At 45.7% G+C, this 17,123-nt stretch overlaps 1 protein-coding gene across 1 annotated transcript in view; it reads left to right on the forward strand.

Moving 5' to 3' along the window:
- The first annotated feature begins 250 nt into the window (after positions 1–250).
- The window catches only part of PDE7B (phosphodiesterase 7B), an 891,171-nt gene continuing 874,298 nt past the window's right edge, over positions 251–17,123 (forward strand). Inside the window, exon 1 of the mRNA XM_069235207.1 lies at positions 251–594. Coding sequence (XP_069091308.1) covers positions 574–594 — 21 coding nt within the window. The 5' untranslated portion in view covers positions 251–573. The remainder of the gene's footprint in view (positions 595–17,123) is intronic.

The raw sequence follows: 17,123 nt of genomic DNA on the forward strand, positions 1-17,123 counted from the left end.
TTCCCTCTTTTTTCTTCCTACGGATACGACCATCTCCAGGTAGCCGCTACAACTCTGTAATTCATGCCCGGTCACTGGCCCCGGGGTGCACAGGCAGCAGCGGCGGTCTCCGCCCAGGTTCCCTGCTCCCAGCGACGCCTCGCTCCAACCCATGCAGCGCGCGCCAAGGAGACCGCGGCTGCACTGACGTCACTGTGGGAACGGGGCGGAGCTAGAGGAGGGACCTGGGCGGCCGCCCCCTGCCGGCTGCAGTGGCTGTCAGCCGAGCCGCAGCAACAGCAGCAGCGCCGGCCTCCTGCAGCAATAACCACAGCATCCGCAGCATCTCAGCACCTACTGCTGACAGACTGCCTGCAGAGAAGGAGGTGGATGAGTCCGCCCACCGCACACACCTCTACCCACCAGAGTCATCCCTTCTTGCCACTGACTTTGTTTTCTAAACTCATTGACCCTTTGCTACCACCCCCGGATCTTGATTCAGTGGATGGATATTGCAGCTTTTCTTGATGCACCGACCCCTTTCCGAGATTTCACGGCATTCCGAGGACACAGAGCTGCTGCCACTATGGTTAAATGTCTTGTTTAATGGTTGAGGTACGTGCCCGGAAAAGTGCAACCTCTCATTTCTTGAGCTTCTTTTTTATGGCAAAGTAGCGTAGGTGGGCATAGGGGTTCGTTTGCAAATTCCACTGCAGATGACCTGCCGTAGAATCCTGATTGCCGGGCTGCCCGTGTGATAATAATGTGTCTGCGTGTTGTTACTACAGCAACCATGTTCCAGCTGCCTGCCCTCTTTCATTTCTTGATCCGTTCCGTGTTATGTTCTTACTGTATTTTGCAGACATCTGAAAGCGCTCCGAGTCGAGAGCTAGGGCTTTATAAACATGAATAGAAACCATTGGGGAAGGGAAAAGATGAGGCTGAGTTTGTTTGGAATAGTGGTTGCTGAAGATTGCCGTGGTTGTGGCACGAGGATGTAAATTATTAAACGATAAACACCGTCGTTGATACAGTTGATGTTTGAACTATTTCCATAAAATAATTATATTGCATTGTAATGAACAATGCACACATTTGGTGGGCGTGAGAACAAATCAAGTATGTGTTAAACGTGTCTTGGGAATCGTTTCATTGAAATCGCAGCTCATTACAATGCGAATTTAATACATTCAACAAACTAACTTCTACTTTGTGATCAGGAAATACGCGTCAGAAAGACAAAATGTAAACGCAGTAAATAGCAACCATGGTATACTGTGCACCAGTGAAATTTTAATACTGTACATGGATAAATCATAGTTAATTCAACACCTTTCCAGTCCCAAGCACTGAAATTAATGCCCGGCTATTATACAGATACACTCTTACGTAGTGAGGTATTATGCGCAAATTATCTCCCAAGTTAAAATGCTTTAACGTGCTTCACTCCGCCTTTAACACTGCGGCCCTTCTACGCTCTAGGATGCTCTCATTGCCCATCTGCCCGTGTATTCTGGTGATGAACGCGGTAATTCTCTGGCGCCCGTCCTAACGATTATGACAGATTTCCTCGGCATTGCAGTGTCAGGTGCAGGGGAAGGTCTGGCAACAGGTGGTCCCGCAGTTTGCCTCGTTGTCTCAACCATTCACACTTTCAGAAATAGCTAATGTCCTCCTCCTGTTGGGACTCTACAGAAAAAAAGCGCTTGGCGTCTAGTGCAGAAAGCAAGCGCTGCGTTTGCTGGGAGTGCACGTTGTATTCCGTCCGCCTCTTCTGCTGCGCGCGAGGCACCCACATGCTGACAGGTTGCCTCTGATGAACTTCCTGCAGCTTTCTGTCCTCCTGCCTAGACGAAGTGCCAGCAGAGACCTCGTCTCGTTGTAGGGTCATTCCGCAGGCGCAGCCTGCTTTAGAGGATGCTGCGCCATCCTGATGTTTACTTACCTTTTCACTCGCGCACGCGCTGTGGGCTCAATTGTTGACTAGCGCGTGCTCTAGAAAAGCTCGTGAAAGTCTGGCCCGAGGTCTTTGAAGGGGGTAAAACATTTGGCGGCTCATTGGAACCAGCTCAGAAGAGGGCGTAGGGGGTGCTTCATAAACAGATTGCAAACACATCTGCCACAGGCATGAAGTGACCGTTTTCTAAAGCAAAGACAGCAGTTGGAGATTACATAAAATCGTTAGAGGAGGCAAAGAAATGGTGGATCTGGTTTTCCCTGGAAGTATATATTGGTTGTTAGAAAACTGGACTAGTGAGTATTCTCTTGAAGACTCTGAAGTGCCTTTGGGGACCTGAAAGGCTGGTGCAGGCCTTCTCCAAGATTTTAATGCTTGTCTTCTATTTCACTCTGCTTATTCGTGGAGGTCAGTTCCAAAATGACAGGGATAGCAGAAGTGACCTCGGACGCTCTTTGACTTTCACTCGCACATTCATGCTTACACATACCCACAAATGCACACTTACACACACAGTCTCACCCGGAAGTACACAAGCAATATACATTTAAAAACTGTTTTTTACTTACCCAGGCCCCCTTTCCCTCCCCCCCCCCCCCCCCCCCCTGCTGCCAAGGGAGGTTATGTTCCTGCTAATTACACTCCAGGTTTTATTACACCATTAATAAATGGTGTAATATTATTCACTATTAGTGTAATACAAAATGTCAGAAAACAAAGAGTGGAACCGAACCGACACCCATAAGGATGAGCTTTGCTACCTCTGAGGCCAGGGATTGCAAAGGCAGTGCAAGGGTCACAATAGGTGAGCCAGGGGTTGCAGCTGCAACCGCTGGAAACCCTAAATTATGTGCAAGTGCATACTTTAGAACATTCTACCCCCAGTGGATATAATGTTCTAATATCCTTACAGCCCTTCTGCCTGGGTCTACACCAGTTAAAGGGCTTTGCCCTTGTTATGGGGCCTGTGACTTGGGCCTTAAACTTAGATCCAGGGCCTTTAACAAGCGCCATAGCCCTCGGCAGTGTGCTATAGTACTAAATTAAGCAATGTGACTTAAACAGCCATTGCTGACATTTGCTGTGATCTTCAGGTCATAAGTTCACATCCTTGTGGCAAAATCAACTCACCCCTGATTGCCTCTGTGGTCACTTCAATTGACTTCCGGTATACTGGGGGAGAGTAACACGTTATGTATGTCGTTTATACACAGCAGAAGCGTCTTATGGGGCACTAATAGAAACATATTACATCATGCAGTGTCTATGTTTGAATAATGGTTGTAGGACACACACCTGGGATGCTGAATAGTACAGGCGGGTTACTGTTACTAATTTGTAAACACATTCCGCCGACGCATATTTGTTGAATTAATGTTAAAGTCAGAAGGTGTGAAGGGTTTGCTTTTTCCTGTACTATCATTGAAGCAGAGCTCCAGCTTTATTGTGTAATATACGGTATGCTCTACTTTGTCAGCAGCAGCAACTGCAAGAAAACGCTATGCCAGCAACACTGTTACAATAATATTTACAGTAAGCATTGTATTTTTTATTTGTTGTATTTTTATTTTTGGAGGTTTTAGATGTACAAACAAGATACCGTCTCTAAGATGGTTAGAAAGCCACCATTATAAATGTATTATTAAAAATTATATTCAAAGGAATACATACTCATTAATACCACATACTGAATAGAAGTTAACATGTGGGTTACAATGTGAGTGTCACTGTTACTTGTATCGTGATTTACAGAACATTTGGCCAAAATATCAACAACACAGTGAGTTAGATTTGCATCTATCAAAACATAAACAGCTCCTGGAAGTGACTCATTCGGAGAATGATAACACTGAAGGGGAGAACAGAGGTTTCACCAGCAACAAAAAATATGTATCAAAATATTTTTCGACTGGGTGCAACTTTTATAATTTTATGTTATGTGTGGCCCTCTAAATCATTTGCCCCTGCTTTCAGCTGCGGTAGGAGTAACAGGGGAGCAACACATAACTAGTTTTATCAATTGTCGCTACATTCTAACAATGAGTTACCAGATTCAGAAACTGATGGAAACGAGCAAGGCTTTGTATGAAAGCCATACAGTAAAAACAAATAAACATTCTAGAACGTGTATTATTGGTTGTTGTTAGAGATGCCAGACTGGGCAAAGAGAACAGTTTTTTTCTCTACACTGAATGGCCTCTTTAAAGTGAGCATGTTAACGCCTCTCAGCAGAAGTGTGGTGAAGTACTGCCGGAAGGAATGGCCACACTTTTTCAGTAGGGGTAAAGTACATTCAGTTGGGGCAATCCCATACTACTCAGGAGTAGCGCAATACTTTCAACAATAGAGTGCCACACTTCTCAGCATTGTGCAATGGATTGTACTATTTGGCATGGGTGCAATACATTCATTGGGATGGAACACTTCTTAGCTGGGTTGCAATAAAACCTAAGGATAGTGCCTACACTTCCCTGTGAAAGGGTGTAATACATTCAGAGGGGAAGCACCCACACTTCTCCAGGGTGTGTTGCATTGAACGGGAGACTGTCCGTACTTCTTGGTGATGGTGCAGTGCACTCAGTGTGGAAGTGGCCACACGTATCTGCAGGGTGTGTCACATTGAAAAGGAGAGTGTCCACAATTCTCTGCAGGGTGTGTTGCATTGAACATGAGACTGTCCGTACTTCTTGGTGATGGTGCAGTGCACTCAGTGTGGAAGTGCCCACACGTATCTGCAGGGTTGTATTGGATTGAAATTTCTCAGCATGGATGCAATATAATGAGACTCAGTTTAGTCAACTGACTTGGGAGGGGGCACACCTATTAGCGTGGGTTCAATATATTCAGATTGTAGCTCCCACAGTTCACTGCAGGATGTAATACAGACGGTGGTGAAGGTGCCGCATTTGCCTGCAGGGTTACATTTGATTGAATCTTTTCAGCAGGGATGTAATACATTCTTTGGGGAAGTGTGCACACTTCTCTGCGGGGTGCATTGTACCTCATGGGAGAATGCTCACACTTTTTAGTGGTGGTGCAGTGCATTCAGTTTGGAAGTGCTCATACAGTCAGATTGCCAATTCCCACATTTTCCTGCAGGGGTGCAACATAGTCAGTGGGATAGTGCCCACACTGCCCTGCAGGGGTGCATTCATTTCAGCCTGGCAGTATCCACACGGCAGAGATGCACTTCTTGTGGTGGAATCAGTTTGCAAAACTAGAAACCGTTATGATACTTTACAGTAGCTGTTAAGTACCTTCAGGGGAGCGGTCCAGCACTCTCTGCAGGAGTGCTTTACTATAAATGGGGAAATCAAAAGTAGTTCTCAGTCTGCAGGAAGAGCAGTGAGTACCACTACTTCGCTCTTTCCATTTCAGGAACCAAACATTATGCCGTCACAAAACTCAGCTTTTAGTAGTGCACGTATAAGATTGAAAAGCGAAACTACAAGTTTGGTGTTTCCATTGCAATAGACATATCATACATGCCAGTTAAGTGTGCCCAGGGGAGCCATCTGAACCGAGTGGCATAGCCCTCTCTGCCTCGGGTTTTAGAGGCCATGAAGACACTCTCAGGTATATAATGCAACTAGTGCTCGGTGACACTCTTTAGGTCTGGCGTTATTCAAGATCCTTTGATTTTACAAAAAATATGTGTATAACATGTTTATTTAAAGGGTCTTTCAGCCATCTCTCTTCAATAATTGGTTTATTTTTTGTGTTGGTCACATTTGTATTAATCTACGACAGCATACATCTTGGGGCAGTGGGTCAGCTCACTTCAGCCATTAACTAATTTCTCTGTGAGCTACAGCATTCTGCCCTTTCAGAAGGTGCACCTCTGCATACAAAGTAAGGGGCATATTTATGAGCCCCTAGTGCCACCGGAGCTATGTCCTGCTCCGTAATTACAAGGTGGCTGAGATTGGGGATGACCCTGCAAAAAGGGCCAGATGCAACAGTCGCATTAAGCCACTTTTTGTGGCTTAAAGCCACCTTGTAAATACGGCCCTTTCACATGCAGCCCTTTGTGTGGAAGGAGCCTGCAGTGGGTGTTGCTGTGCCACAGCAACACCCATTGCATTTTGACGCTGCCCCAGATTTATGTGTTTTGGTAAACCTGAGTCAGCGCCAAAATCTAACACCATCCCATGGATGGCGTTAGCAAGGCGCAACGAGGAGGAATACTTATTTCCTCCTCGTTTTTTGCTTTTTCTATGTGTGCTGCATTCTGCAGAACACACAGAAAGAGCAAAATGACAGAAATGATTGTTTATGTGCGGGAAGGTGTCACTTCCTGCATATAAATAACCATTTGACAATGACGTGTTGGCACTCTGTGTGTGCTGCATTCTGCAGCACACACAGAAGTGCCAAATGACTATTAGTGATTGTTTATGTGCAGGAACGGACACCTTACCACACATAAACAATCAAACCCCTCAACGCAGACATCCTTGCACGATATTGCAAGTATGACTGCGTTGGCGCTAGACGGCTCAATTTAGCAATATCGCAGAGGGGAACACAGAGGTGCGTTGTATTCTAATAAATACAGCACATCCCTGCTTTTCTAAAGTGACACAGCGCAGCATTGTCAGTTTTGGCACAGCACCGTGCTGCACCACTTTTTAGTATATCTGTCCCTAAATCCCTTAACTGCCAGGGATGGGGTGACGAGGCATCCATGATTTGCAGGGACAGTCCGGTTTTTCACCAGCTGACCCGCCAGGTTTCAGGAAATTTGGATCATGTCCCAGTTTTCAGAGGGGTGATTGAAAACAGCCGGAGACATGTTTTATGTGTTCTGAAGCGGGACGAATTAGCAGCTCCTATCAGAAAGCAATTTAATTAAAACAAGTAAGATACTGGGCTTAAAAAATGCATTTGATAGTACCTCGTTGTGTGATTATATAAAAAAGTAGTCTTTCTTCTATTTTTGTGGAATGTCCCTTTTTATTTTCAAAATCTGGTCACCCATCAGCATATTGCTTTTACTGCTCTCCGAAACAGCTTTGGCGGCACTATACAACAGATGAAAACATGGTGGAAGATGTGGTGTCTCCCACATTTCTAACCTCGGATTGTTGTGCTGAAGGCCCTTGTTTGCAGTTCCTGTGTCACAGTAAGGCTCGTCTTAACACAAAAACGCTTGGAAACAACACAAAAGTGTGAAAACAGAAACATATTCAACTTGTGTGCGAAAAATAAAAGGCGATATGTCAGTCAGACACAGAAAAGGATGCAGTGACTTCCTGACGGAAGGGATGTTACATCCTCCTTAATTGACCTTGAGTTTGGCCTGCTCATTTATTATCTAGCTTCCTATGAAATGTCTGCAGTGTTTTCGACGCTGTCTCCTGCAGGTACACCCATCACTACACCGTGCTTAATTTGTAAAAACAAAATAATAGTAATACAGGGGTCCAACGTCTTTCAAATGAGCCGCCAATTTTATTCTTAAATCAGTGTAATTCTCCTAACTTGCATTCTATTCCGACCTACTAACCCAGTGCTTAATATGGAAAAACAGAAGTGCAGGTACCCCATATTAGAGCACGTACTTGCTCCTGAGACGTGCTGGTACTCTCATATTAATTGTATTGCACCTCTGTTGAGATGTCTAGGTACTTCAGTTCTCAAAATAAAGAAGCAAAGGTACTCAGGACCTGACAGTACTCATTCAAAGCACTGAACCTACTAAAGCATAGCAGCAAACGCACTCCCATCACCAAATCAAACCACCTTCTACTTCATGCAACCAACCTCACCCCCAGAACCCAAAGCAGGATCTTCTCAGCGCCCAGTTCTTATCTAAAATAATCAGCAGTCTTCACAAGGTTAAGAAGAGTCATGCTGAATTATCTCTCTGAAGTCTGCCAGGGGAAGCACTTACCTCCACACAGCTTATAGCAGAAGGTGGCGGATTCCATTCAGTCCTGAGGATGCACCTTCATTTGCTACCTCCTCAGACTCTCCAAAATCCCCGGATCGAGGAAGCGAATGTCACTCTTTCATCAGGGATCCCATTGTGATGTGAGCGTAACTAAAGGGGTATGATAAAATGTATTGTTTTTAACATAGCTATGTTAGCACAAAAACTCTACAGATGTCCAAGCGTGAGTGTTCATATTCTGTATAAATTAATATGGAAAAAATAACTACAACTTTAATTTTTGGTGAAACTCAAATTAAATGTGGAAAAATATGGATACAATGAGATCAAAAGAAATAAGGAACATAAATATGAAAATGTAAAAACATGATTACATGGAAATTAGAAAACGTATTGATAAACCACAGTTAGCTGTACTTTCTTTGTAGCTAGCAGGATGAGCGCTTGGTGCTATAACAAACCACAATTTGAAGGTCAATTTTTCTAAATCTTGGGAAGGCCTGATCTTCTGAGGTTGGTAAATTGATTGACATGAAATTGAGTAATAATAACATTTGTTATCTATAGTGCTTAGAAATTGCAGAAGTGGGTTATAAAGTACTTTCATCAACACAAGATAATAATAACCATGGATGGCTCTGGTCTGACCATGGCCCTCATTCTGACCTTGGCGGTCGGCGGAGAGGCGGCGGTCGGACCGCGAACAGACCGGCGGTATTAAAAATGGCATTCTGACCGCGGCGGTCACTGCCGCGACCGACCGCCACTTCCCCACTCCGACAGCCACGGCGGTCATGACCGACGGGCTGGAGTCTGCGCACTCCGGTCCGGCGGTCGACCCAAGACCGCCAACGGTATCATGACCCTGCTTACCGCCGCGGTTTCTGGCGTTCGGGAACCGCCATGCGAACCATGGCGGTAGGCACTATCGGGGCCAGGGAATTCCTTCCCTGGCACTGATAGGGGTCTCCCCCACCCCCCACTGCCCCCCGGAGTCCTCCCCCCACACCCTCCACCCCCCTGCCACCCCCCAGAGGTGGTACGAAACCCCTCCCCACCCCCACCCCGACATGCACATACACGCACCCCGACATGCACACACCCCCAACATGCACATATACACACCCCCTACACACACACATACACAACGGAGACACATACCCGCACACATACATGCCGACATGCGCACCCGCCGAACTACACACATTGCCCATAGGCACAGCAGCACTCCCCGCCCGCATGCACGCACTCACACACCCCCTCTACACACTCACACGCACACCCCCATGCACGCACACATCACACAACACCCCCCCACCCCCTCCCCTCACGGACGATCAACTTACCTTGTGCGTTGGTCCTCCGGGAGGCGACGGGAGCCATAGGGACGTGACCGCCAACAGAAGACCGCCAACAGAAGACCGCCACACAGAAATGTGGGTCGTAATTCTGGGGGCGGTGTTCTGCTGGCGTGGCGGTGGAGGTTGACCAGTCTCCACTTTCCCGCCGACCGCCAGTGTGGCTGCTGGCGGTATTCCGGCGGAACGCTCCCAGCGGTCGGAATACGCGCAGCGGCACACCGCCGCGGTCGGCGGTCTTTACCGCGGCGGTAACTCGGCGGTCTTGCGAAAAGACCGCCAAGGTCAGAATGAGGGCCCATGTTTCTTTAACCATGAATGCAGGATAAACGCCAGAAATTTTGTGAAGAGATGTGCAGTTTCTCAAATTTGTATTAATTGCAACAAAAGATATGTGACTCAAAAGTTATATACACATAGCTGCTTTACGGAGTAAGGGCCTGATTCTAACTTTGGAGGACGGTGTTAAACCGTCCCAAAAGTGGCGGATATACCACCTACCGTATTACGAGTTCCATAGGATATAATGGACTCGTAATACGGTAGGTGGTATATCCGCCACTTTTGGGACGGTTTAACACCGTCCTCCAAAGTTAGAATCAGGCCCTAAGTGTGTTATGAGATAGGACTTATCAAAGTGGCTTTCGAAGGAATGTAGGGACGTTATTCATAGAAAATGTAGTCAATGGATAGGCCTGTCATGGGCGTCATTCCCAAAAATGCCAGGGGTTGTGGAAGTGACATCTTGTATGCTTTGAACTCCTGATGAAATCACACGATTGACTTGTTGTAACATATTTTCCTCAAAACTTCCTACTGTTTTTTTGCTCAGAGGTCAGAGGAACAGCAAGAACTGAAATGACAGAGGGGGTCATTCTGACCCTGGCGGCCGGTGGCCGCCAGGGCCACCGACCACGGGAGCACCGCCAACAGGCTTGCGGTGCTCCAACGAGCATTCTGACCGCGGCGGTTCAGCCGCGGTCAGAAGCGGAAAGTCAGCGGTCTCCCGCCGACTTTCCGCTGCTCGTTTGAATCCTCCATGGCTGCGGAGCGCGCTCCGCAGCCATGAGGATTCTGACCCCCCCTACCGCCATCCTGTTCATGGCGGGAAAGCCGCCATGAACAGGATGGCGGTAGGGGGGTCGCGGGGCCCCTGGGGGCCCCTGCCGTGCCCATGCCAATGGCATGGGCACGGCAGGGGCCCCCGTAAGAGGGCCCCGCAAGGTATTTCAGTGTCTGCCTTGCAGACACTGAAATACGCGACGGGTGCTACTGCACCCGTCGCACCTTCCCACTCCGCCGGCTCGATTACGAGCCGGCATCCTCGTGGGAAGGGAGTTTTTCCCTGGGCTGGCGGGCGGTCTTTTGGAGACCGCCCGCCAGCCCAGGGAAAAACTCATAATACCCTCCGCGGTCTTCTGACCGCGGAGCGGTATTATGGGGGCGGAATTCTGGCGGGCGGCCTCCGCCGCCCGCCAGAATTAGAATCAGCCCCAGAATCTTGAACACATGAATCCTGCAGCCGTGTTTACTCTCGTTCATTTTTTTTATTTGTATTTATTGCTCGGAATACAGTACAAAGAAAAAATACCCCCGCACAACCAGCCCCCTCTGTCTTAAATAGTAAATATAATTAATATAATACCACATCTCATCATCAGGTAAATTAATTAGTAATTTAGACTAATTCATAAGAGTAACAGAAAATACAATTCACGTTCCCACAATCTCTGCCTATGGCATAAATATGAAGCCGTTGACAGCAGCTAAAACAAACTGCCAATAATAAAAAAAACATGACAGTGGCTAACCAAACCCATTACAGCGGCATGTAGTGCAAAAAAACGAGGTAAACAGCACACTACAGTAGAGCTATGAACAATCAAACACCTATAGAAGATAGCGGGCAGCCATGCAGGCGTGGCCTTGCCACACCGAATGATCAATGATATAAAGTGACAGTGCGAAGAATAAATACAGTGCAACCCCCTTTCCATCTAACCAAATGTTCAAAAATAAAGTAACTGTGCTGATACAGTACTATTACGATCCGACAGGCAAAGTATTAACTCAATAAAAGCCCCTAAGTAAAGTGACAATGCAAAACCAAACATCCCATAAAGAAAGACCCTGAGATGTTAAACTAAGTCTATGTCAATGCCTGAAGAACCCCAGATCTTGTAGCGTTGGAAATTATTTTCGAGCGTGAAATACTAATATTTCTTTGGGGTAGTTGAACAAGACATTACTAGCTGAAGGTTTAACTTCATGACCAATCTTAAAAGGAATATGCTCAATAATCTGAGACCAAAATTCAGAGATTGTCTCACAAATCATAAACATGTGCCCCTAGTCTCCCACTCCCTTACATCAGGAACATGTTCTGATGGAGGAGCGGAACATTTTGATAAACTATTCTGGAGTGTGATAAACCATCCAGGCATCCAAAAACATAATTTGGTGAAAGTTTGCCCCCGCATCAACATGAACCCATACTCAAAGTACTTCAATCAAGTCTCCTCGTCAGTCTCTATCTCCATATGCTTCTTCCATCGAGCCTGAATGTTAGAGGTGACTGAGGAGCTATCAAGCCCAAGTTCCCTGTGTCAGAAGCCCAGAGAATTGTTCACTGTTTCAGGTCTGAACAGTTTCCCGACCAACCGAGCTGAACTGTAGACCTCATACAGAGAGAGGCTATTAAGAACGGAGACCATTTGCTATGAGAAAAGCTAAAGGAGATTTCCTGCAAGTTATTCCCAGAGCAGATCTCTACCACTGACTTTATTCTGTCCTGATTCAGGAAGCATCCAATTCTAGAAATATGGATCTTTGAATACTTCCTAAAAGTGGGCGGCGAGAGACAGGTGTGAGATGGGAACAGCACATCAAGGGGTTTCAACATGAGTCTCAGGTATTATAAATTGGCGAAAAAATGGTCACTACGCAGCAAAAATATATGACAGGGTCTTATACCTCACTTTCTTTGGCATTTTGTGCTCATGGATAGCTCTCAACAAACTAGCTATATCACAACGGTCAAGCATATATATAATAAAAAAGTTGTTGAACTGAGACCCCTTCATGGCAAAGCAGCGTAGGTGTGCTTCAATAGATGCGGTGTAATAGCTCCAGAGACAGGGAAGTGACAAACCACCTTCGGTCCTAGGCAGCAGGAGAATTTTTAAACTAACCCTGGGGGATTTCTAACCCCATATGGATGTTGAAAAACTACTCTCCAAGTTGTAAAAGAACCGTGCTTCTAATCTACATGGGACATTTATTAAGAGAAATATTATAAGAGGAAGGATAGACTTCTTTATGAGTGACATCTCATAGAATTAGGGAGGGATTTCCAGAGGGCAAAAAGAAAATGGATTTTGGTTAGGAGTGGGACAAAACTCAAATGATAGCTACCTAAAATGGAATCTGAGTAATATATCCCAATATATCTTATGGGATGATCATTGTAATTGCACCTGCCATCGAAAAGTAAAACCTCTGTAGAGGTATTGAACTACAAGGGCTCAGTCTTAGATTCACTGGTTTTATAGTCCCCTAGGCTCGTATACCTCTGGATCACTTGCAATGCTTTCTCAATAGTCTACTTTTCTGGAAGCAAATCCAAAGCAATGTCGTCCACATATAATTTTATTTTAGCAGCACCTGGGAGAGGGGAGCCGATACCATTATGTGACTGAATATATTGAGCTAGGAACTCTATTAACTGGGTGAATAAGGTTGGGGATAGGGGACAGCCCAGACAGGTTCCCCTGCTTGGGAACACCATCCAAGCGCGAGTTGTTTATTATTATTTCAGCTGAGGTATTCTCATAGTCTGCCTATTGACCTTGTGAGTTGGGGAATTTAACTTCTCCAAGATATTAAACAAGAAATCCCAGCTCACAAGATTGAACGCCATTTCTGTATCCAGTAAAATTACAGCAGCAGGGATGTTGTCAGTGGTGACCAAGTCAATAAATTTGACCAAGTAATAAGTATTGGTTCTCAGGCTGGAGCTTTTAATGAAGCTGTTTTGGTCAGAATGAATAAATGGCCCCAGCTCAACATTAACACAATTGGATAGAATGTGTATGAAAGCCTATAATGCATATTTAAAAGTTATAGGCCTCTAGGAAATGTAGCTGTCTCATCTTTTCCCTTCTTTAAAAAGTTTCTGAAGACTGCTTTCTTAAAGGTGGATGGGACTGGGCCCCCAGCCACGATTGAATTAAACAAATCAAAGAAGAGGGTTGCTAATAAAGTGCAAAAGCACTTGAAAAACTCTGCCCCAATACCATCTTTGCCGTGGGCCTTCGTCCCAGGTAGCTATCTTATAGCCCTTTTAACCTCCACTGGGCAGACTGGATGTAGCAAAAGGGCTGCAGCCTCACTACTCAGTCCTGAAAGGTACATTTCATATAAAAACTTATCTGCAAGGGTCGAACTCCATCTTCCAATGTTCCCCTTGTAAAGAGAGTCATAATAACTTAAAAAATCTTGCCCTATCTTTGCATTGTCTCTTCCTATCTCTCCCGTTTCCGTAACATTTATACTGGTAATTAAATTATGAATAGTTTATTCCTTTGCCATCCAGAATAAGAAATTATCAATTTCTCACCCTCTTCGTACACCCAGCAGTTGCTGACCCAACTTTTGAGAACCTCCTTACTCTGGAAAAATTCCTTCAGAGCTTCTTTCTTATCCTGCCAGGATGGCAGGGAACTTGCAGACTGCTCTGCCAAAGCTTTATGATATGCCTCATCGGCCACCCTTTTCAAACTATCCTGTTTTTCTTTATTCTTCTTTCTCTGGAAAGCCAAATTAGAAATTATAGAACCCCAAATTGTAGCCCTAAAGGCCTCCCAAACTGTGGCACCCTCCACTGTATAGGCATTAATTGAAAAAAAGTGTTCGATCTCTGTTGCCAGGGACTGGACATAAGATTCCTGCCTGAACAGGGTCTTATCCATAACCCATCTCCTAGTTGCCTTCGAATGGAATGTTGAACATTTTAGGACAATCACAGATTAGTCTGAAAATCCCTGCATGATACTGAGAAGAGATATTTGAGGTAGTTAAATCACCACCTATGATAGGGATCCTGGGGAAATTGCATAGCTTCCATAACAGTGACTGAAGTGGCTTGATGTTATCATTAATCAGACAATAAAAGGACACAATATTATACCTGACATTTGAAATTACCATGGGAACTATAACTCCAAAACCACCCGCATCCCTTATGGGGGGGGGGAGCAAGCAACTAACCTGGGCTCTATGACTAATCACCACGCTGTCCCTCTATGAGTGGAATCTGCGGATGAAAAGAAACATAGACCGACCAAGGGATACTGTAATTTATTACCTTTCTTCCCCTGAATCAGGTGCCTTTCTTGTTTTAGAATAACAGAAGGAGGAAACTCCTGCAAACTCAAAAAGAGTGCATCCCTCTTCCATCCATTGTTTAATCCATTCACATCATGGCAAACTATGATAAAATCTGTACCCATACTATCCATATGTAAACCTTTCTTTCATAATGCACTGAAGATCAATTGGCCCTGCTAGTGATCTCACACAATGTACATCTGTTGTGTCCAAGCAAATCTTGCCCCTTACAGTGATTCCCCCTGCACCAGACTCCAAACACCCTACCCAGCTCCCCCACCCCCACCACCACCACCACCACCTTATGCACCCTGACCCCACCTAACCGCTCAGCACCCAGCAGCCAGGAACTGAGCAACCAAAAAATCTGTGGTATGTTTCTTCATGCACCTAAACAAGCCTAAAGCACGTCCTATTTGTAAAAAATGTACTTCTTGGAATTCCTTTTCATGTGAAGCAGAAAATCCTCTACCTTGATTCGGTTAGAAAACATATAGAACTTCCCTCCCCACAAAACCTTCATTTTAGGGGTATGCAACAGCTATACTTGAGTACCATTAGCCCTCAATGTTCCCAGCACCCGCTGGATGTTTCTCTCACTTTTATAGTTTTCAACTGAATGGCTCTTTTTAGTATCTCTTCCTGTACTCTGAAATATTAGAAAATGACCAAGATAGTTTGTGGTCTAGCAGCATCCCTGGAGGCTGCAGGGGGAACTGCATGGGCTCTTGCAATGGAGAGATCTGAACGTGAATCTGATAAGACATATTTTGACAACAGCTTAGTTATCTCATCAGGCAGAGAATGGCTCTGACCAAACGTTTCAGGAAACCTAACAAGCCTAAGATTGAATTGCCTACATCTATTCTTGAAATCCTCTACCTTCTCCTTCCCTTGCTGAATATCTTTAAGGAGCCTGTTAGTAGACACAGAGTGTGACTACTGAATGACCTTCAGTTTAGATATCCTCTGCTCGGCCCCAGAACATCTGGTGTTCAGTATCTGAAGACCTTTGTCTATCGAATCCAGCCTCCTCTCTTTTTTCTCAGCCATCTCTTTATAAACTGCTCTCATTCCTTGAACCTCTGCCAACAGCTGATTAAGGAGGGTGCATATTGAGGCACTGAAGTTACCAAGATTCTCAAAGTTTGGCTTGATTACTGTGAACACTGCCGGAGAGTTGAGAGAAGACATTTGGGTGTAGACCCAGAGACTTCTGGTAATGCAAACCTGCAGAGATCACACACAATTGACGTAATAAAGGAGCTTGCGTTGCTGACATAGACTTGCCATTATCAACCACAGCATCCAGCTTTGAGAGGAAAAGAAACATTTGCATTTTCCGCCTGTTGTTCATGGGGTAAATGTCTTTTGAAGATGGGATATTGGGGCACACACATCTGATTGCCCGTGAGGCTGCCTTAAGAAAGACATGTCGGTGAACCAAGTGCATTCACTTCAGTTACACAGTTCTCAATCCTAGGAGGGCTAACACCTGGAATACCTGTGTAGGTCCCTGAGAGGTCTGCTTGGAAGCCTCCGATATCTCCATCAACCGGAACTCTTGACAGAGAGGGCACTACCAGGGGCTGTTGTCTCATTATTCCCAGAAAGTTGTGTAATTTGCTCTGCCATCCTTTTGCGCGGCCACTCAGCCCTCTCAGCACAATTCCTCTCACTTCCAATGACAGCGAGTACCTTAACCTTGGCGTATGTCGATTTACTGTGCAAGTCTATGGGGGATTTAAGGCTGCGTGACCCCTGAACTTTTTTCCTCACAGTAGGGCTTGTTGGGAAGAAAAATTTTTATATTGCCCCCAAACACTGTGGAGGTATCACTAGAAAGAGTCCACGCTTGCCTTAAAATAAAAGAAGCAAAGGCTGGATTCTAATGTTCATAATGCCCCTATGTCTATATCAAAAGAGAGTGCTTGTGAGGGTCCCTGGGAGTGAACGAAAAACAGAGATGCCAACATGCAGGGCGGGGAGTGGCACAGAGGCAAAGACAGAAAAGAAGCAAAGGCGCACTCACTACCTTCTGCGGCAATACATTCTTTATCAGTAATCAGTCGCCCCTCTGATGCTGCACACCAGCACACCAGCACACCAGCACTGGTAAAGCCACACCTCTAGAAGTTAGTTAGGGGACAGCCATCTGCAGTATGCCTGAGACCTTCCAAAGACTTTCCTCGGTCATGGACACGCCATCCGGAGGCCCGTGCGGCTGCAGGTTTCAAACCAGCACAGTCAACAATTGCATACCACTGCTCCCTCTCACTTGCCTGAGAGCACGGTATTGCAGAAATAGCCCCACGAGCCTCAAAATGGCACAAGGAATCCACAGCAAGGAGGGGGAATCCGTCAAAAGCAAAAGCGTCTCCCGTCATACTTCCCCCATGGGCCATGTTTACTTTCTACTGCTCCAGCTGCCTTCACAACCATCGAGATAGGAGCAGCAACAGCAGTGCAGGGCTACCAGTGGACAAGCCAGGAGTAGCAACTATTATCACTGGTGATCCCTATTGATCGACCACAGAGTCTGTCT

Source organism: Pleurodeles waltl, chromosome 5 (assembly GCF_031143425.1).
Source record: "Pleurodeles waltl isolate 20211129_DDA chromosome 5, aPleWal1.hap1.20221129, whole genome shotgun sequence".
NCBI classification, from domain to species: Eukaryota; Metazoa; Chordata; class Amphibia; order Caudata; family Salamandridae; genus Pleurodeles; species Pleurodeles waltl.